The sequence below is a fragment of the Taudactylus pleione genome, unplaced genomic scaffold (genome assembly GCF_031769625.1).
Source record: "Taudactylus pleione unplaced genomic scaffold, aTauple2 ptg000755l, whole genome shotgun sequence".
NCBI lineage: Eukaryota > Metazoa > Chordata > Amphibia > Anura > Myobatrachidae > Taudactylus > Taudactylus pleione.
In genome coordinates this window covers 376,133-397,416 of record NW_028285157.1, presented here as the reverse complement: position 1 = coordinate 397,416, position 21,284 = coordinate 376,133, and the positions used below count along the sequence as shown (strand labels likewise).

Sequence of the window (21,284 nt, the reverse complement as noted above, 5' to 3'; positions counted from 1 at the left end):
ACTCGTGGCGGGGTCTCCCATTTAGAAAAATAAATTTTCTGCAAAAAGGGTATGCCACCGCCATACATCTAGGGGGCTGGTAACGTTTACCGGGCGTTTTCCACGCCTCCTCTCAATGATCCACTAGCTGACCAGATAGGGGAAACACCGTAGCATCACCTTTAATATCCCTGAAAAAGGCATATTTTGAGTTGGCTACAGGAGGTACGTCATCCTCAATAATCAAGGCCGTGCACACCGCACGTATGAGGCTTGGTATATAGACCTTAGACTCTCTTTATTACGGGACGTGTCTGGGTCCGACAGGTCCAACATCTCACCGTCACATCATCCTGATCACCCTGATCATGCTAAGGTTGCAGCTGACGCTTCTGCGGCCGCAATGACGACTCCCCTTGTAAAACATCAGATGTTGCACAGAAGTAGACAATGAGCTAACCCACGCAGGTTCTTGGATGACCTGAGGCGGCGATATCGGGAAACTCTGAGGTACTACCAACTGTCTGGGGAACCCCTGAATAGGGGACGACACCATAGACTGCTGTGAGACCCCCATCTGGGGAAACGCAGGGGGTGTCGCCAGCTGGCCCTCTAGGGTTGTAATTGCCTAGCAAAACAAGCCCACGGTAGCTCCTGCACAGGTGCAGTGACAGAAATTGGCTGTGCCTGTCTTAAGATACGCCGTACATAACCCATCAGAGTTACCATCACCCTCTGCCAGTGGTACGAAGCATATAGTACACTTAGGCTGAGTGGAGAACTCAAGCTCACTGTCAGACATCCTGTGTGACCCGGAGCTGTATGTGACAACCGCACTCACAATAAACTGTATAGTGAGGTAATAACCCCCTTGCAAATCCACACCGCAAGGGCTTTAGCAGAGAAGAAAGGGATAGTTAAAAAGAAAATGACTGACAGTTGTGAAAGTGAAAGTAACAGGCACCAGCTAGCATTAAGTCACATACAATGCAGAATACAAAAAACCCTGCACTATCTGCGCTTTATCAACTACACAGACCTGAGTCTGGTAGGAAACAGCGCTGCATACACTGACCTTGCACCGGAGAGGTATGCGTGGGGACCCAGACCACGATGCCGCTGTTATCAGCGTCCAGCAGCGCTTGCCAAGTTGTTCAGAAAATGGCCACTGAGGAGCAGAAATGAGGCTGGTCCGGGGGAGGAGCGCATGCAGATGCCTAACCACAGTGGAGAGGCCATGCGCAGCGGGGGAGGCACCGGCTGCTGAGCAGGGAAAGCGCGCTCCCCTGCATGCATTTAACCCCTGGGACGCTGGACATTACCGTTTCTGTCCAGCCCGCTGTCCCAGGGGGTAGTGGAAGCGCAGGGATCAGTAGCCTGGTCCACACTGCAGCCAGTCCCCAGGGAGCCCCCTGCCTGGGGACTAAGGGCTGTGTTATTCGGCGAGGACCCACCGCGGGACCTCGCCGCTTACCTGCAATCCCCTTGAGTCCGGGTAACCGGGGTCACCGCTAGCTGTAACCCCAGTTACCCACCAGGATCCCCGGATCAGTACCGGCATTCTGGTACCAGCGGGGTGTAGGCGCGACAAAGTGGACGTCAGAATTGACTGTCCATGTTGTTCACTCGTTGGGTGTGCAGCCACAGCTGCGTTGAAAAACTTCAGGGGCCTTAGAGACCCCCACTCTGTACAGTGCATCCGACTTCGGCCAGGCACCGACGAAAACTGAGTGCCTGAGGCTCGGGGGCGGGGTATAGGAGAGGGACCCCAGTGCATCCTGGGAGGATGGAAGATTTTTAACTCTGGTGCCTGGATGTCTGCCGCCATCGCCTATACCCCAAGGTATCCTGTGGATACCCTATGGAACCTGAAGTAGAAATTCCTTATTTATTGTTCATACAGGTTCCCCGATAAATTCACTAACAGCAGGTGGTATATCACAACTCACTGCTGCAGATGCGGGACTCAGCCACTCCAAAGTGCCGTGCTGCTCCCCCGCTTTGGATGTGAGATGCTACCTTCGGCTGATATAGAGGCTGCTCACACTGTGCTTGTCCTGCGGTAATAGAAGCACCCGCTTTGGATGTCTGCGGAGTCTCCACCGGGCTGGAGAAAGTGTCAGCGCTGCTGAAACCGGTCTCGAAAATTTCACAGAATGATGTTCCCTGAAGATGTTTGACGAAACAAGTTAAATATCTAGATGTGCTCATTACTAAAGAAGGTACCTTCTTGCATACCACTATATACAAGAAACCTACAGATAGGAATATCCTCTTAAGAGCTACGCCCTTAAAGTGAGGATTACCATTTTCCCAGTTGCTTAGGGTGCACAGGATTACAGACAGCCCTGAGGTGACAGAGAGAAATGGATACTATGATTTGACAGTTTGTTACTAGGGGATATAGTGCCATTGAGCTCAATGGTATCAAGAACAAGGTACTGGAAATCCCTAGGCAAGATTTACTTACTAGTAAACCAAAGTACAAAAGAGACAACTGCATCACATGGGTGACCCAGTACAATCACCTGAGCCACAAAATTGCTAAGGACTTTAGCACATTATCGCAGAAGACCCGACGTTACCGGCGCACTCACAGACACAACACTCGTGCCTTGCTATAAACGTCCTAAAAATATTAACGATTGGGTGGACAAAACTGACATTTTAGGTTTGGGAGCTTCTACTTGTGAACATTTTAAGTCGTAAACCAGGATGCTACAAATGTGTGAATTGCACGACTTGTAGGTACATGGAGGTGGGGAACACTTTTGCCCACCCTCATTTGGGAAAGCGCTACAACATCAAACAAGAGCTTACCAGCACTACGAGGTTTGTCATATGCATCATCCGATGCCCGTGCGGCCTATTGTACATGGGAAAAACCACCAGACAATTTAAGGAACGAATGGCCCTGCACCGATTAGCCATCAGGGCAGCCCTAGATGGAAAAGAGCAAGACCAACTGGTGGCTAGACGCTTCAAGGAATCCAGACATGGGTTGGCAACCCTCAAATATAAAATGATTGACGGTGTCCACCCATCGCCAAGAGGTGGTGACAGAGCCAAGGCTCTCCATCTTTAAGCTAGATCAGTGTTGGCTAACCTTGACACTCCAGCTGTTGTGGAACTATATATCCCCCAGCATGCCCTGCCACAGTTTTAGCATGCCCTAATAGCAAAACTGTAGCAGTGCATGCTGGGTTATGTAGTTCCATAACAGCTGGAGTGTCAAGGTTAGCCAACACTGAGCTAGATGGATCTACACCTTGAACACAGTGTCACCCAATGGTCTCAATGTGGCATTACTTTTAAATTGTTGTCTTTAGACCATTTTTTCACGTTAATTGCCATATAGTGTATGAGTGAGCACGGGTTGCTCTGGTGATTATTTATGGTAGATCATCGTAACTTATAGAAGTGTGTTTGACAGGAAGAGTTTCTGTTTTTTGATGGCCATCACTATATACTGGCTATACTGGTTTAACATCCATTTTTTTCTCCTCTATAGTGTATCTCTCTGTATGCCCATGTTGAGCTATAGCATGCACTTACACATACTCCTTGAAGGTAAAGGATTGATTAATGAACATACTTAGAGGTATGACATTTTCATACCTCCCAACATGACCCTCTCCAGGAGGGACACAATGCTCTGGTCCTGGACTTCCCTGTTTATTTATGATTGGTGGAGGCTCCAGAGGTGAGGCTGCAGTACAGTCCAACATTCAAATAGGGGAGTCACACCAACTGCCAGTGAGTCCCAGCCAGTGATGTTTGGCAGCGTGTGAAATGACAGTTGGTGTGGCTCCCCTATTTGACTTTTGAACTGCGCTGCAGCCCCGCCTCTTACCAGGGAAGTCCAGGACCAGAGCATTGTGTCCCTCCTGGAGAGGGTCATGTTGGGAGGTATGAAAATGTCATACCTCTAAGTATGTTCATTAATCAATCCTTTACCTTCAAGGAGTATGTGTAAGTGCATGCTATAGCTCAACATGTGCATACAGAGAGATACACTATAGAGGAGAAAAAAATGGTATGCATTTTTATTTTATTTCCCTTGGATGTGTATATTGCTTTATTTCCTGTACTTGCATTATGTATATGTGCAGAGAACTTTTCAGTGGACCCTGTTGTGTTTCTCTGCCTGCATGCTGTTTTACATGACTTCTTCATTTCTGTCCAGCATGACGAGTTAATTGCAGGCCAGGTAGCCTGATTTCCCCAGAGCTGGTGAGCTGCAAGATGCGATGTCTCTGTGCACCGTGGGCACTGACAGCAGTTGTACATTGTTTATGTTAGTTACCTCCTGTTGCTATGGGCTGGTCGGGCCTCCTGTGAGGTCATCAGTCAGCGCCGTTGGGTGCCTGATGATGCAGGAGTCAGTGCCGGCAGCAGGCACAGGAAAGTGCATCCACTTGGGTGATTGGTGAAGGGGAACATAAGGTAAGACTGTTTACTGTATTTTCATGCCTGAAGACTGTTTGTGATTAAAACCGAAACGTTCACACATACATACATACCATTTCAATGCGTTGGCCTTCAACACATTATTGTACCATTCAGGGTGGCTATGTATTGTACTAGTCAGGGCAGATTATATATAAATGCACAGTTTTAAACCATAATAGACAGCAAATTAAATCAACCAGTTTATAACGTTTTTATTAGCTGGGCGAGGTACACAGTACTTACAAAATACAGCTAATTGGAAAAAAAAACAAAATAAAACCCATCTGAAAAACATCATATAAAATAAACAAAGAAAAATATGTACAAATTTTGTTAAGTAACAAATTCACAATTCGAATGTCTGCCCTACTTTTCCAGACATACACCCACAGTCAGATATATAACATTTCCACATGCAAAGTGTAAAGCGATATCTGTGAGCATAAAAATAAAAAAAAAAAAAGGTTCCTACATTGTATAATAAATGTACTTCAGAAAAGAACCAATTAAGTGAAAGCTGAAGGCAAGAAAGGAAAAAGGAAAGGACTAATATTGCAAGTCAGTTTACAACAAGTTGCTAATTTACCATACATCACCTTCAATTGTCAAAAAGTGGCCATTAAAATTCATATCGCCAACACAAATAAGGTCCCTAAAACTAATATTTATTTTTACAAACTACCTAGTTTCATTATAGTTTGTAAAATTCTCCTACAAACTTTAATTGGCAGGTGGTGGTTGTTGCATTAAGAGCGAACAAACTTTCACATAGTTTCCTTGCAGAAAACGAAACGTGAGCTTGAACAGAATATAGTAATGAATACAACTTAAATATCTCGCATTAGGGAACGGGTCTGCGTGCATGGGAAAAATGCAATGTGAAAATATAAAGCGGGTGCGTCATCGGTATATACAGTACAACCATGTAATAGTCCTAAACTAGGTAAATCTGAATTTGAAGTTTTGAATGTTTAAAAACAGAAATCGACTTTTTAGTTAGATTTTCAGTCTATTCCATTTCATCTAATAGAGGAGGGTCTGCTGCCTCCTATTTACATACAGTGCCAGTGGTAAAGGAGGTACAGAAGACAGATCACTATTTAACAAGAATGCATTTGTGGAACAAATAGCATGATATAGAATTTGAGGAAAATATTAAACAAGAAACATGTTAATTCTTGATGACCAGTGCACTTTAAGGGTACAACTCCTTTGGTCAAACCTGTGTGGAAGGAGGTTATAAATCTGACAGACTGGAAGTAATATGGTGGCTGCTCTGGCTTAATCGCTGCCAAGGTTCAGGATGTCGCTAGAGTGGTTGCATCATCTTTGTAAACATCTCTTCCCTGAGATGAATCCTGTAGAGAGAGGGAAGTTAGAACATACCCCTTAAACAGCAAACAGCAGTTAAGATGCCTTCAGAAAGGTTCTTACCGTAACTTCGGCTCCATCTTGTGTTTAATGAAACTCCACTTCCTGGAACATAAAAACACAAGTTATGTAGATAACAATGGCAACAACAACCTAGGGATTTAGTAGTTTAATACTTTATACGCAGATGTATATTATGCTTTCCAAGTACCGCAAACTCTGATACAATTTCATGAAATGTACCAGATGCATAAGACAATTATCACAAGTTTATAAATTGTATATAGTAAGTAAGGTAAAGGGTCTATTACTGGACAACAAATACAAGAACACAATTATTAAATGCTCTGGAGAAACATGAAGTGGCAATTTGGAAAATCAGGGCTATTAGCTACAACTCTATTATTTTTAGATTTTAAATGCTTAACAATTTCAAAGATTGTACCATTTGTTTTGAAAGTTTTGTTGGTCAGTTAAAAGGAGAGTTATGGTAAAACTTAGCTTGGTTAACGCGCTTTCTTCGAAGTTCATAGGGTCCAGAGGGAGTCACTGGGGTGTAGGTGGGACCTGGGAGGACCTGACACCAATGGCAAAGCTTTTCAACCCCAGGATGCTCCAGTCCTAACCCCTATACCCCACCCACAGCCTGAGGGCACTTCAGTTTTGTTAATAAGCCCAAGGCAGGAGCACAATAGGAGAGAAGGAAGACTGGTACACTGAGGAATAACACTCTCACAAGTGACCATTAGAAGAAACCCATAGAAGCTAGGAGCGTCAGGGCGGGAAGGAAACCTGAGCATGTTGAAGAATAGCTCTAATAGCTCCTAATTAAATATTAAAAACAGGGAGCGACCTGAAAGCACCCCTAAATCCGAAACCCTAAAGCTCAGACGCTGTTGCCAGAAGAAACAGCCTTTGCAGTGAGTCACTTGACATCCACTGATTCCAGGGCTTCGAATGGAGGTTCCTGAACTGCTTGGAGCACCACTGACAAATCCCATGGAGCCGCAGGAGGGATGTATATATAGAACACCTTGCATGAAGGTGTGAACATCCGGTATAGTAGCAATTCTGCGCTGAAACCAGATAAACAAAGCAGAGACCTGCACTTTCAGAGATGTTAAGTGGAGGTCCAGATCCAGTCCAGCCTGAAGAAAGGCAAGAATTTGAAAACCTTAAAGACTTGCGGGTCATATAGTTTCTTGGAGCACACCATTGGAAATATGTATGCCATATTCTGTGGTAAATCCTGGCTGAGGCCGGTTTACGTGCTCTGAACATGGCCTGGACCACAGAGCTGGAAAAACTTTAAGCCGTTAGGAGGGATGTCGCAAGAGCCAAGACGTTAAAGACAGACAGGCTAGAACCGGATGTGGACATGGACCCTGAAACAACAGGTCTATGGAGAGCCTTTGAAGATCGGAGTGCCATTGACATCTGGGTAAAGCTGAAGCAAGTTTGTTGTTGTCTCTTGAGGCCATGAGATCCACTTCCGGAAGACCCCATTTGTCCACTAGAAGCTTAAAGACTTCTGAATGTAGAAACCATTCACCTGCATGCATGTTGTGACTGCTATGGAAATCCGCTTACCAATTGAGAATCCCCAGGATGAACACTGCGGAGATGGCTGGGAGATTGCGTTCGGCCCATGTGAGAATGCGGGACACTTCTGTCATTGCTGACTGACTTCGAGTGCTCCCTTGATTGAGGTAGGCCACAGCCGTGGCAGCGTCGCATTGTACTGGCCTGTTTGGCTCAGAATATTCTGATAGAGTGAGAGCTCTGTAGATGGCTCGAAGTTCCTGGATGTTGATTGGTAACACTGCCTCGACTGGGGACAATCGGCCTTGAAAGGAGTGCTGACCGGTTACTGCGCTTGCGTCCGTGGTGAAGAGAGCCCAGTCCGGGATCCAAAAGGGACGACCTTTGTGTAAATGGGAAGTATGTAGCCTACCAGACTTGGGACAGGCCGACCTCTGGGGGTAGGGGGGGAGGCTCATTGTCTGGGATTTGAGCTGATGGGGTAGCCTGTTCCACCTGGAGAGGATCAGGTGTTGTAGGGGCCTGGAGTGGTACTGGGCGAACTGCACCATGTGGAAGGTGGACACCATTGATCCCAAGGCCTGCACTGCAGAGTGAATAGACACTCTGCGATTTTGGAGCACTCTGCGTAGTATGTGCTGAATTGCCAAAATCTTGTCCGCCATTAGGAAGATTCTCTGAACTCGAGAGTCCAGGAGGGCTCCCAAATGTACCATCCTTGAGAGGGTGTTGGGGAAGATTTTTCTCAGTTGATCAGCCAACCGTGCATTTGAAGAACGACAATGGGTACCTGTAGATGGTGGTGAAGAGTCTCTGGGGAGCTGGCCAACAGCAAGAGATCATCCAAGTATGGGAGCAGTCTGATCCCTTGACAACAAAGAGAGCCACCCATAACTGCCATGATCTTGGTAAAGACCTCGGTGGCCGTTGAAAGGCTGAACGGCAGAGCCCGAAATTGGTAATGTTGCTGAAGTATAGCAAACCGGAGATATTGATGAGAAGGCGCTATAGGTACATGAAGGTAGGCGTCCTAATGTCTAGAGATAACATAAAATCCCCAGGCTCCATAGCTAGGATAATGGAATGGAGGGCATATTCCAAACTTCATTCGTGATCAGATAGTGAGAAAACTGGTAAAACACCTTTTGTCGTTTAAAAAGTGTGTGTTTTTTTTCTTAGGAGCTGGTTCATCCTCTTCTATTTGTAAAATAGTTTTAAACAGCTCTCACAATAGCAGGTATATTTAATTTAGAGGGTGGCTCCTCTTCTCCTGAGACGGAGTCAGAGTGAGAGTGGTCTGCTTCTTCTGCCTCCACAGATGATAGATCAGAATCAGATAACTGTGTGGACTGATAACAGCACGTGTAGTAGGTAAAGGCTTTTCTTTTTGCAGCATTTGCTGAAAAACCGTAGGAGGTATTAGCCAGACTCTGTACTGAGGTAGACAGTACGTCTACCCATGGAGAAGACAAAGGATTGGCAGTACTTGCTGTGGCCATCCCACTGGGGGTGCTACCACGGGGACTATGTAGTCCACAAGTTTTGCCAGCATCTGTGAAAATGTGGCTCAGGGTGGGTCCTGAGGGAGAGACACCGGGGCTGAGGGGCCGGACCCTGTGTAACAATTTGAACAAAGACCCTCCTGAATGAGGTCCTTTGTGGCTAAGCTCGCTGAGCAGGACTTACAAGACACCAAAGTAGGAGCAGCAGCATCAGGCTGCTTGTTATTCTTTCCTCTGCCAGACATAGCCACATGAATAAAATAGATGGTATGATACAGTGCAGTGAACACCCTAAAGTATGCATAATATGGCACAGTGTAGTATGCAACCACACTATATAGTATGTGATATCCCTCACAATTGTATAGCAGATGTGAGGTACAATGAACCTTAGTATGTCAGGGTATAGTAGAATAAAGGGAAAGGTATAAGCTGACAGTAGAAAGTAGAAATTAGCCCAAGCACAAGTCACATACAAATGCAGAGAAATAAATTATATGTCTGCAATGGGCACTAAAACAAGAGATATGGTAAGAACTTACCTTTGTTATCTCTGTTTCTACGAAGTCCATAGGGTCCACAGGGTTGACCTTGGGGGTATAGCTGGATCTGGATCCACTGGCACCACGCAGTTAAAGCTTTGCTGCTCCCAGGATGCACTTGGGTCCGCCTCCTCTATACCCCGCCCCCGGCCACAGAGGCACCTCAGTTGGTAAGCAGCTAAGGCCGGAGGAGGAGACTAAACAGAGAGAAGGAAGACTGGAACACACAAGAAACCACACTCACAGAAATGGGAGACGGAAAACCGGTGACCAGCCACACAGCCCATTTGAAGCCAGGTGCGTCAGGGCGGGCGCCCTGTGGACCCTATGGACTTCGTAGAAACAGAGATAACAAAGGTAAGTTCTTACCATATCTCTTGTTTTCTACTTCAGGGTCCATAGGGGGTCCACAGGATTGACCTTGAGGATGTCCCAAAGCAGTTCAACTAAGGGCGGGGACGCTCCTGTGCTGAAAGGAGTACCCGGCGCCCAAAGGATGCATCCTGAGAGGCGAAGGTGTCAAACGCATAGAACCTCAAAAACGTTTGAATGGAAGACCAAGTGGCCGCCTTACACAGCCGAACAGCGGAGGCGCCACGTCTAGCAGCCCAAGAGGGACCCACAGAACGAGTGGAATGAGCCTGAACAGAGGCTGGCACAGGTAAACCCTCCTGTGCATAAGCCTCACAAATAACGGAACGAAGCCAACGGGCTAACGTTTGCTTGTTGGCCGGCCAACCCCTCATGAAAACCGAAGAGGACAAACAAAGAATCCGACTTCCTAACCGAAGCAGTCCGATCCACATAGATTCTAAGTGCCCGGACTACATCTAAGGAAGCCTCACCAGCTGAAAGATCAGGTGACTGAAAAGCTGGCACAACAAGTTCCTGATTAATGTGGAACTTTGAGACCACTTTGGGCAAAAACTCAGGACGAGTGCGGAGCACCGCTCTGTCCTGATGAAAAATCAGAAAAGGGGGCGACAGGAAAGCTCCCCCAACTCTGACACCCTCCTGACAGAAGCAATTGCTAGGAGAAAAAACGGTCTTGAACGTCAGCCACTTGAGGTCCACCACCTCAAGAGACTCAAAAGGAGGACCCTGCAAGACCCGTAGCACCACCGCCAAGTCCCAAGGAGCCACAGGTGGCACGAAGGGAGGCTGGATCCGGAGAACACCCTGGAAAAAGGTGTGAACATCCGGTAGTGTAGCAATCCGTCGCTGAAACCACACGGACAAAGCAGACACATGAACCTTCAGAGAGGCCAGGCGTAAGCCGAGGTCCAAACCTGATTCAAGGAACTCCAAGATTCTGGAAACCCGGAACACCTGAGGATCATAGTTTCTGGATTCACACCACTGAAAGTGCGCCACACCCTGTGGTAAATCCATGCGGAGACAGGCTTGCGTGCCCTAAGCATGGTACCAATGACCGAACCGGAGAAACCCCTAGACCTCAAGACGGCCGTCTCAAGAGCCACGCCGTCAAAGACAGCCGACCCAGATCCGGGTAAAGGCAGGGCCCTTGAGACAACAGGTCCAGACGCTGAGGAAGAAGGTACGGAGCGTCGATGGAGAGACACCTCAGATCGGAGTACCAAGGACGTCTGGGCCACGCCGGAGCTACCAGCACGAGCGTGCCGCCGTCCTGCTTGAATTTCCGCAGAACCCGAGGAAGTAAGGATATCGGAGGAAACAGATACTCCAGGTGAAACGTCCATTTCACCGACAGCGCGTCTACCAGACTGGCGCCTGCGTCTCTTGTCCTTGACCCGTAAACGGGCAACTTGTGATTGTGACGGGAGGCCATCAAGTCCAGCTCCAGCAGCCCCCACCTGTCCACGAGTAGCTGAAACACCTCTGGGTGAAGCGACCATTCCCCGGGATGCACGTCGTAACGGCTGAGGAAGTCCGCCTCCCAATTGAGGACTCCGGGAATGAAGACTGCCGAGATCGCTGGAATGTGACACTCCGCCCAAGCAAGGATGCGAGACACCTCCAACATCGCTGCCGACCTTGGTGGTTGATATACGCCACCGTGGTGGCGTTGTCGGACTGCACCTGAACCACCCTTCCGTGAAGAGCGGGACCGGACGACTGCAGGGCCCGATAAACTGCCCGCAGTTCCAGAATGTTGATGGGAAGAAGAGCTTCTTCCGCAGACCAACGACCCTGAAGTGACAACGAGCCGGTCACTGCCTCCCAACCCCGAAGACTGGCATCTGTCGTAAACAGAACCCAGTCCGGCATCCAAAAGAGGCGACCCTGGACGAGATGAGCTGACTGAAGCCACCACGCCAGAGACCGGCGCACTTCCGGGGACAAAACCAGCATCTGGGATCGGATCCGGTGAGGTAACCCGTTCCACTCCGATAGAATCTGCCCCTGCAGGGGCCTGGAATGGAACTGGGCAAATTCCACCATGTCGAATGCCGACACCATGGACCCCAGGACTCTCATTGCTGAATGGACCGACACTTTGCCACTGCTCAGGCAACTGTGTATCCTCAGTCGTAGGGAGGACACAGTTTCCGGAGTCAAGAAAATCCTTTGTTGACCAGAATCCAGAAGTGCTCCCAGATGGACCATCCGTTGTGATGGGATCAGAGAGGACTTCTTCCAATTTATCAACCACCCGTGTGCTTGAAAAAAAGCAATGGTCAGGTGGAGATGTCGAAGAAGCACCTCTGGGGAGCTTGCCAGCAGAAGATGATCGTCCAGGTACGGCAACAGCCGTATACCCTGACCACGAAGGTGGGCAGCCATAACTGCCATCACCTTGGTGAACACCCAGGTAGCCGTGGCTATGGGCACATGGAGATAGGTGTCCTGGATATCGAGGGAGACCATGTAATCCCTGGGTTCCATCACCAGAATGATGGAACGTAACGTTTCCATCCTGAACCTGGGAACTCTGAGGTATTTGTTCAGAGACTTCAAATTCAGGATAGGGCGATGAGAACCATTGGGTTTCTTCACCAGAAACAGAGTAGAATAGTACCCCGTCCCGCGCTGAGGCTGCGGAACGGGAACAATGACCCCTGCTTGTAGCAAGGATTCTATAGCTACCTGAATCTGGACAGCTTTGGTCTTGTCCAGAGAAGGACTCATACAGAAAAACTGGTGGGGCGGACTGAACCGAAAAGACAGGTCGTACCCCTGAGAGACTACTTCTCGAACCCAGGCATCCGTGGTGGTATTGTGCCAACACTGGGCGAATAGGAGAAGTCGGCCTCCCACTCTGGGGTCCCCCAGAGAGAGGCCCGTCCCATCAGGGAGCAGGTTTATCCTCCTGCTTGGAAGAAGGGCGCCGAGCACTCCATGCCTGCTTCTTGGGCTTGGGTGCAGCCTTGGTCGCCGAATGTCTCGGGAAGGACTGGCCCTTGGCCTTACCTGAACCCGAAAGGACCGAAAGGCGGAGCTCCGAACCTTAGCCGGCACTGAACCCGAAGGAAGGAAGGCCGACTGGGATTTAGCCAAGGTAGCCACTATTTTGTCCAAGTCCGGACCAAATAGCAACTCACCATTAAAAGGCAATGCCTCCAGACTCCTTTTAGAGTCCGCATCTGCTCGCCAAGACCTCAGCCACAAGGACCGACGAGCAGACACAGCTGCAGCCGACACCCTAGAGGTCAGCAGACTAGCATCCAACAAAGCTTCCCCTACATAGGAAGCGGCATCCCTCATTTGACCAATTAACGCTCTCCGGATCTCCGAAACATCCTCTGGAAAAGTATCGTCCAAAGCGTTAGCCCAGCTCTCAATGGCCTTAGCCACCCATGAAATGGCCATGGACGGGCGCGCCACCGCCCCTGAAAGGGAGTAAATGGATTTCAAACATATCTCGACCTTCCTGTCTGTGGGATCCTTCAAAGAGGAAATAGACGGTAATGGGAGCGTAGCGCTCTTAATCAAGCGAGTGACGTGGGAATCCACAGCCGGTGGAGTTTCCCACTTCCTGCAATGCGCTTCAGGAAAAGGATAATTCGATGCCAACCTCTTTAGTGGTTGGAATCTCTTACTGGGCAACTGCCAGGCCCCCGTCATATGATCCGTCAACTGGTCAGACAAGGGAAAGACACTCGACGTAACCTTAGCTTTTTTAAAGTTAGGGTACTTAGATTTAGGGGCCGGTGCATCATCCTCTATATGAAGGATAGCGCGCACCGCCCTAACCAATGCCGGCACATTAATGGAAGATTTAGTCTCCATCTCCTGGGCCGCGGCGTCAGAGTCAGTGTCTTCATGAACTTCTCCATCATCCGAAGACACATCCGAGTCCGACAGCTGCACTGTTAGAGACCTCACAACCTGACGCTTGGGCGCCTTAGGGGGCAAATCACTCTGCAACACAAAAACAGAGGATGAGGCCGCCAGACTCTGCACAGAGCTGGAGAGTACATCCACCCAAGGTGGAGGCGCAGCATGAGGATAACCCTGAAAAGGCACCATCGACTGCTGAGTCACAGGGGGGGACTGGACATACACAGGCACCCCCGCATAAGGACCCACGGTTTGAGACCCAGGGGGAGACTGCAATAAATGCGGAATACCCGGGGAATGGGGGATGTTAGGCTGGGGCAACGCCCTAACAGGCACCGCAGCCGGCAGCGCTACACGGTCCACAATAGATGCCAACACCTGGGAAAACATCGCCCAAGGAGGATCCTGTGAAATAGGGGGCACAGAGGGGCCAGGCACCAGCTGGCACCGCCCGCACAGACCATCCTGAGATAGATCCCCCCTATCAACTCCAGCAGCACAGCGTCTGCAGGAAAACAGCACAGGAGCTCCGGAGTGCTCAGTCTCCTCATCAGACATGATACAGAAATGCTCAATGAAAACGTATCACCAGAGGGAATATGGTGAAAACACCTCCGCACTCACAGCATGCAACACAAACAGCCCACAATATGGAAGTGTGCAGCACACAACTGTATGTGACCGACCTCGCAAATACTTGATTTATACAAGCGAGGTCCACAGAGAAAAGCCCTTCCCCCACACACCTGTCGGGCCGTATGGAAAAGGAAAGGGATAGGTACAAGCTGACAGTAAGTTAGAAATAAGTCACAGGCAGCAGCACTAGCAAAAGTCACATACAATGCAGTAAGGATTTGACTCACCGCACCTTCCGCTACAATCAACCTCCCAGATTCAGTGTCTGGGAGGGCTATAGCGCTGCGTACACTGTCCCTTTGCAGAGGAGAGGTACCCAGGGGGACCGGTCCATGCACCGCCTGGGAATCTGCGTTACAGCCTTGAAGATGGCCGCCGGAGAGCTCTGAGGAGGAGTGGCCGCATGAAGAACAGCTCAGCGACGCCAGCACACGTGAGAGAAGGCGCGCTGAGCTGAGGAGCCGCTAAACCAGGGAAGGCTGCCTCCCCTGGCTAGTAATTAACCCCAGGGACGCTGGTTCCCCTCCAGCCATTATTCCCTGGTTGTCCAGCGGACGCGCGGGGTATGCCTGCAGAGGGGGGAGTCCGCCGCCGCTACTAGCGCCGCCGGTCTGTCCCCAGAGACCGGCGGCTAGAGACTGCATTTCCCCCGCGTGCAGCGCTGACAGCGCTACACGCGGCTTACCTGAATCCCCGTGAGCCCGGCAGCAGTCAGTGGGAGGTCCCGGAGCCACGCTAGTACTGACTCCGGGGTCCCGCTGCGATCCCCAGATCAGTACTGCCGTTGCAGCGCCAGCGGGGTTGTTGGAGCGGCAGCGTGGACGTCCAGCTGGACAGTCTGATGCTGCCGCTCTGAAGAGTAAAAAATAAAATAAAATGAAATCTTCTATCTTGAAAAATAAAGCTTAGGGGCTGCTAAAAACAGCCCCACTGCAACAGGGTGACCCGACTCCGGCCGGGCACCAACTAAAACTGAGGTGCCTGGGGGCGGGGTATAGAGGAGGACGGACCCAAATGCATCCTGGGAGCAGCAAAGCTTTAACTGCGTGGTGCCCGTGGATCCAGATCCAGCTATACCCCCAAGGCCAACCCTGTGGACCCCCTATGGACCCTGAAGTAGAAAATCAAACTACACAGACAGCAGTGGCTGGTAGGATATAGCGCTGTATGACCTGGCCCGTGGGATAGGTATACAGGGAGACTTGGACCCAGCGTTCCCGAAGACTTGCTTGCATAAAATGGCTGCAGAGCATCCCTGAGGGGGCGTAATGTGAGGGAGCAGCCGCCCAAGGAACACAAGGACCGCAGTGGAATGGCGCCCTGGACTGGGAGAGGGGCTGCAGGGAGAGCACCTTCTCCCCTTGCTGACGTTAACCATCAGGTCCCCTGGCCTCTACATATGCCCTATGTGCTAGTGTATTGTATGCCCTAGTGGTCTAGTGGAGTCGTGGGCGCACCACTGTCTACATAAGCATCTCTGATCTGTCTAATGAGACCGGAGGGTAAGACTGCAGAAAAATGCGGGTCCCCGCGAACAGGATTCTGCCTTAACTGTCCCTTGAATTCCGGGTCGCAGTCTGTGGTAACCGGGGAGCCTGCCGCCAGCTAGTCCCCCTTGGAGCCCCTCCCGGAGTACAAGTTTGGTGTCACTGCGCTGCGGAGGGGTGATGGGGCGGCAGAACAGACGTCTGGAGGATTCTCTGGTGCTGTTCCCCCGTTATAGTAAAAAAATGAGAGGTAGAGGTGGTGGACGACTGGTACACAAAAGAATCACACTCACGTAGAAGGAGACAGGAAACCGATGACCAGAAATATAGCCCATGTGAAGCAAGGTGCATCAGGGCGGGTGTCCTGTGGACCCTATGGACTTCAAAGAAGGTAAGTTGTACCATAATTATCATTTTCTTCTTCAGGGTCCATAGGGCTCCACAGGGAGACCTTGGAGATGTCCCAAAGCAGTTATTCAAGGGTGGGGACACTCCTGCGATGAGAGGAGAATCCGGCGCCCAAATGAAGAACCCTGAGAGGCAAATTTATCAAAGGAATACCACCTCAGAAAAGGTATGGAAGAGGACCACGTGGCCGCCTTACAAAGCTGTTCAGCTGAGGCACCATGGCAAGCTGCCCAATGAAGGACCCACAGAGCGAGTAGAATGAGCAGTAATAGTAGCCGGTACAGGAAGGGCTACCTGCGTGTAAGCCTGTGAGATAGTCATGCAAAGCCATCTAACCAATGTCTGTTTGTTGGCTGGCCATCCCCTCTTGTGAAATCCATGGATCACAAATAAGGAATCTGATCTGGTCCACGTAGTTCCTGAGGGCAAGGACCACATCCAAGGAGGCCTCACCTGCCGATGGGTCTGGTGATTGAAAGGCCAGGACTACAATTTCCTCATTAACGTGGAAACTAGTAACTTTAATAAGGAAACCAGGGCGAGTCCGAAGTACAGCCCTATCCTGATAGAATATCAGAAATGGGGAGCGACAGGAAAGCACCCCTAAATCGGACGCCCTTCTGGCAGATGCTATAGACAGAGGAAAAAGTCTTTGCTGTGAGCCACTTGAGTTCCACAGATTCCAGGGGTTCAAACGGAGACTGGAGGGCACAGAGAACTACTGACAAATCCCATGGAGCCACTGAAGGGACAAAGGGAGGTTGTATACAGAGGACACCCTGGAGGAAGGTGTGGACATCAGGTAGTGGAGCAAGTCTACGATGTAACCAAATGGATAGAGCAGAGACATGCACTTTAAGTGAGGCCAGGCGGAGTCCAAGGTCCAATCCAGCTTGAAGGAAGGCCAGGACTCTGGAAATCCTAAACATTTGAGGGTCGTAGCTTCTGGTACGACACCATTGGAAATTTGTATGCCACACACTGTGGTAGATCCGAGCAGAGGCTGGTTTACGCGCTCTGAGTATAATCTGGACCACAGAGCTAGATAATCCTTTGGACCTTAGGTGGGATGTCTCAAGAGCCACGCCGTCAAAGACAAACGACCCATGTCCGTGTAAAGGCAAGGACCCTGAGACAACAGGTCCGGCCGTTGAGGTAGTAGGAACAAAGTGTTGACGGAGAGACTCTGTGTATCATTGACATCTGGGCCAAGCTGGAGCCACCAGCAGGACAGTCTTGTTTGAACTTACGAAGAACTCAAGGAAAAAGGGAGACTGGAGGGAATAGGTACGCTAAGCGGAAGGTCCACTTCACTGACAATGCGTCTACGAAGGTTGCCTCGGCATCCCTTGTTCTGGACCCGTGCACCGCCAATTTGTGAGGCCCACCTCTGGTAGGCCCCATCTGTTCACTAGGAGTTGAAAAACCTCTGGGTGAAGAGACTATTCCCCGGTATGCATGTCGTGATGGCTGAGGAAGTCTGCTTCCCAACTGAGAACTCCCGGAATGAACACCGCAGAGATGGCCAGAAGGTGACCCTCGGCCCATATCAGAATGTGAGACACTTCTGTCATTGCTGCCCGACTTCAAGTTTTCCTTGAAGTATGTCCTGGGCCAGTATGAGGGCCCTGTTCACAGCTCAAACTTCCAATATGTTGATTGGCAGGGTTGATTCGAACAAAGTCCAGTGGCCCTGGAAGGAGTGTCGACTGGTCACTGCACCCCAGCCCCGGAGACTGGCGTCCAATGTTAGGAGTATCCAAAAAGGGGCACCCCTTGGTTAATGAGATGTCTGTACCACCAAGATAGGGAAAGACGAAACACTGGATAGAGCACCATCATCTGAGCTCTGATCCAATGGGGCAACCTGTTCTACCTGGAAAGGATTAGCCTTTGCAGAGGCCTGGAGTTGAACGGGACATACGCCACCATGTCGAAGGTGGATACCATGGATCCCAGAACCTGCATTGCTGAGTGGACTGACACTTGGCTACTGTGGAGGAATCTGCGCACTTGTAGTTGAAGTGTGGAGATCTTGTCTGAGGTCAGAAAGATTCTCTGATCCTCAGAATCTAGCAGGGCTTCCAGATGAACCATTCTTGGTGAAGGATTCAGTGAGGACTTTTTCCAGTTGATTAACCATCCATGCTTTTGAAGGAAAGCGATGGTTAGCTGCAGATGGCGTTGAAGCACCTTTGGGGATCCTGCTAAGAGCAGGAGGCCGTCCAGATATGGCAGCAGTCGGACACCCTGACCACGCAAGTGGGCCGCCATGATAGCCATCATTTTATTAAATACCCGTGGAGCTGTGGATAGTCCAAAGGGCAGAGCCTGAGATTGGAAGTGTTGCTGTAGTATTGCAAACCGGAGATATCACTGATGAGAGGGCACTATAGGTACATGTAGGTAAGCGCCCCGACTATCCAGATACTATAAAGTCCCCAGGCTCCATAGCTAGGATGATAAGAGCGTAGGGTTTCCATCCTGAACCTGGGTACCCTTAGGAATTTGTTGTTGAGAATAGGCTGATGAGACCCATTTGGCTTCTGAACCAGAAAGAGTAGAATAACCGGTCCTTGGCTGATATAGCGGGACTGGCACAATTACCCCTGCTTGCAGCAAGGACTGTATGGCTTTCTGGATTTGCAGGGCCTTGTTTGGGTCTCAAAAAGGGCCTGTGTAGAAAAATTGGTGGGGTGGCCGTCTTCGACATGAGAGGACATACCCGTGAGAGACCACTTCTCTTACCCAAGCATCCGTGTTGGTTTAAAACCAGAACTGGGCAAACTGAAGTCAGCCTCCTACTCTGGGGTCTCCCAGGGGGAGGCCCGTCCCATCAGGCTGAGGGCTTGTCCTCGGATTTTGAAACAGGGCGTCTGGTGGTCCAGGCCTGCTTGGTCCTAGGCTTGGCGGCCCTAGTGGAAGCCAACTGCCTAAGAAAGGACTGATATTTGGGCTTTCCGTGAGGACGAAAGGATCTAAAAGATGTAGTCCGAGGCTTTGTAATAGTTGTCGCTGAAGGCAGAAAACAGGATTTTGGTACTTACCGATAAATCCCTTTTTCCGATTCCATAGGGGACACTGGAGGCAAAGACAGTGGGGTACAGACTGTACTGAGAGGGAGCTTGGCACTTTAAATTCGAATTGTGACTAGCTCCTCCCCCTCTATACCTCCCTCCAAGCCTCAGTCTTAGAAAACTGTGGCCGAGGGGAGCTGCGAAAAAACAAATGGAAGAGGAGGTGGCGAAGCAAACACCCACAACAAAGAAAAAAAGTTTGAAAAACAGTAACACAACCAGAGACATCAAACCATTCTCTAACAGTCATAACATAAAATTACCCTAACCCTGGCAGGAAGAAAACGCAGGGTGGGTGTCGAGTGTCCCCTATGGAATCGGAGAAAGGGATTTGTCGGTAAGTACCAAAATCCTGTTTTCTCCTTCATCCACTAGGGGAAACTGGAGACAGACAGTGGGGACTACCCAGAATCCCCATAACAGGCAGGAAAGCGCTGAGAACCCTGTAAAACAGACCGGCCATACTGCGCTGCAGAGGCCGGTGTCACATGTCAAATCTATATAAAAAAAAAAATTAAAAATGGAATACCAGCCAGACCAAGTAGCCGCTCGGCAAAGTAACTCCATTTAACCCCGCGAGCAGCCGCCCAGGAGGAATCTACTGAGCGAGAGGAATGCTCTGCAATTAAAAGGCAGAGGTCCTATAGCATTAGGTTGTGGTGGGATCCGAACCTAGGACCATAGCAATGTAAATCCAACACACTACCACTTGGCCAAAAAGGCTGTCACCCTAGCCTAGAGGATACCATATCCCTGTTTGAAGGTCAGACAAAAACCAGCGGGCCAGCGACTGTATGGAGGCCGGCTAGCGAGGACGAACAGCATCCTACAAAACAGATAGAGTGTCTGTTCCACATATGGCTACAGTCCTCTCCAGAGATGCGAAGAGCTCTAACATCCAAAAATCTAGATGAAGGTGAATCCTGTTGAAAAACCGGTAAAACAATAGGTAGGTTGATGTAGAAAGCCATGTAAGTACGGAGTACTGCTCTATCCTCCTGAAATAGCAAGTATGGAGGATGACAGGATATAGCGCCCAGTTCCTACACCCTCCTGGCTTAGACAAGTGCAAGAAGTGTTACCTTCCACGAAACTCCAAAATTATGAACAGATGAGAAGGTACTAGATCTAAATCACATGGAGTCGTAGGAGGAACACAGGGTGGTTGTAACCGAACAACCCTTTGTAGAAAATTCTGTACCTCCGGAATAGAGGCCAGCTTCTACTGGACGAAAACAGAGCTAAAATGTGAACTTTCAGAGAACCCAACCGTAGACATGGCTGAGAAGCTTGCTTGCAGAAATGTAGCATTCAGTAGGAGTAACCCCTGAAACCTAAGTCTTCCAAAAACGGTGGAAATGTTTAGAAATAACTTCCTTCCAAGCATAGTAGGGATTACCCCGTAAGGAATCCCGTTACGTCTAAAGATGGCCTTTTAACAGCCACACCGTCAAACGAAGCCACTTTAAGTTAGGATAGACTAAAGAGGACTCTGTAGTAAGAGATCTTCTCTCAGACAGTGGCCACTGATCTTCGTTCCGCAGAAGGTGAAGGTTGGAATACCAAGCTCTGCGAAGCCAATCCGGAGCTACCAATAGAACCTTGGCCTTCTCCCGTTTGATAGAATCCGAGGGACAAGGGGAAACGGAAAGAACAGGCAGACAAATTGGAAATGCCACGACATTGACAGCGCGTCCACTGTCATTGCCTCTGGGTATTTTGTCCGACAGCATGAGAGGCAGGTGATGATTTTGTCTTGATGCCATGAGGTTGACCCCACCATTGGTGAAAAACCTGCGGATGTAGCGCCCATTCCCCTGAATGCATGTCCTGCAGGCTGAGGTAGACTGCCTCCCAATCTGCTACGCCTGGAATAAAGATTGCCATCACAAACCTTTCCAACCAGGATAGAATCCAGCTTACGGCTTTCACAACCGGCCGACCTCTGGTGCTGCCTTGTCTGGTTATGTACGTCATGGTCGTTGTGTAGTCTGACTGGACCCTGGCTGCTCAGCCCCACAACAA

General features: G+C 49.6%; 1 protein-coding gene across 6 annotated transcripts in view; it reads right to left on the bottom strand.

The window, feature by feature from the left end:
* Window positions 1-4,632: 4,632 nt before the first annotated feature.
* NFYA (nuclear transcription factor Y subunit alpha) overlaps window positions 4,633-21,284 on the bottom strand; it is a 31,525-nt gene continuing 14,873 nt past the window's right edge. For all 6 annotated transcript variants that reach the window (XM_088457290.1, XM_088457291.1, XM_088457292.1 and 3 more), the window contains 2 exons: window positions 5,866-5,907; window positions 4,633-5,789 (listed from right to left, as the gene is read on the bottom strand). In XM_088457290.1, coding sequence (XP_088313416.1) covers window positions 5,890-5,907 — 18 coding nt within the window. In that variant the 3' untranslated portion in view covers window positions 4,633-5,789; window positions 5,866-5,889. The remainder of the gene's footprint in view (window positions 5,790-5,865; window positions 5,908-21,284) is intronic.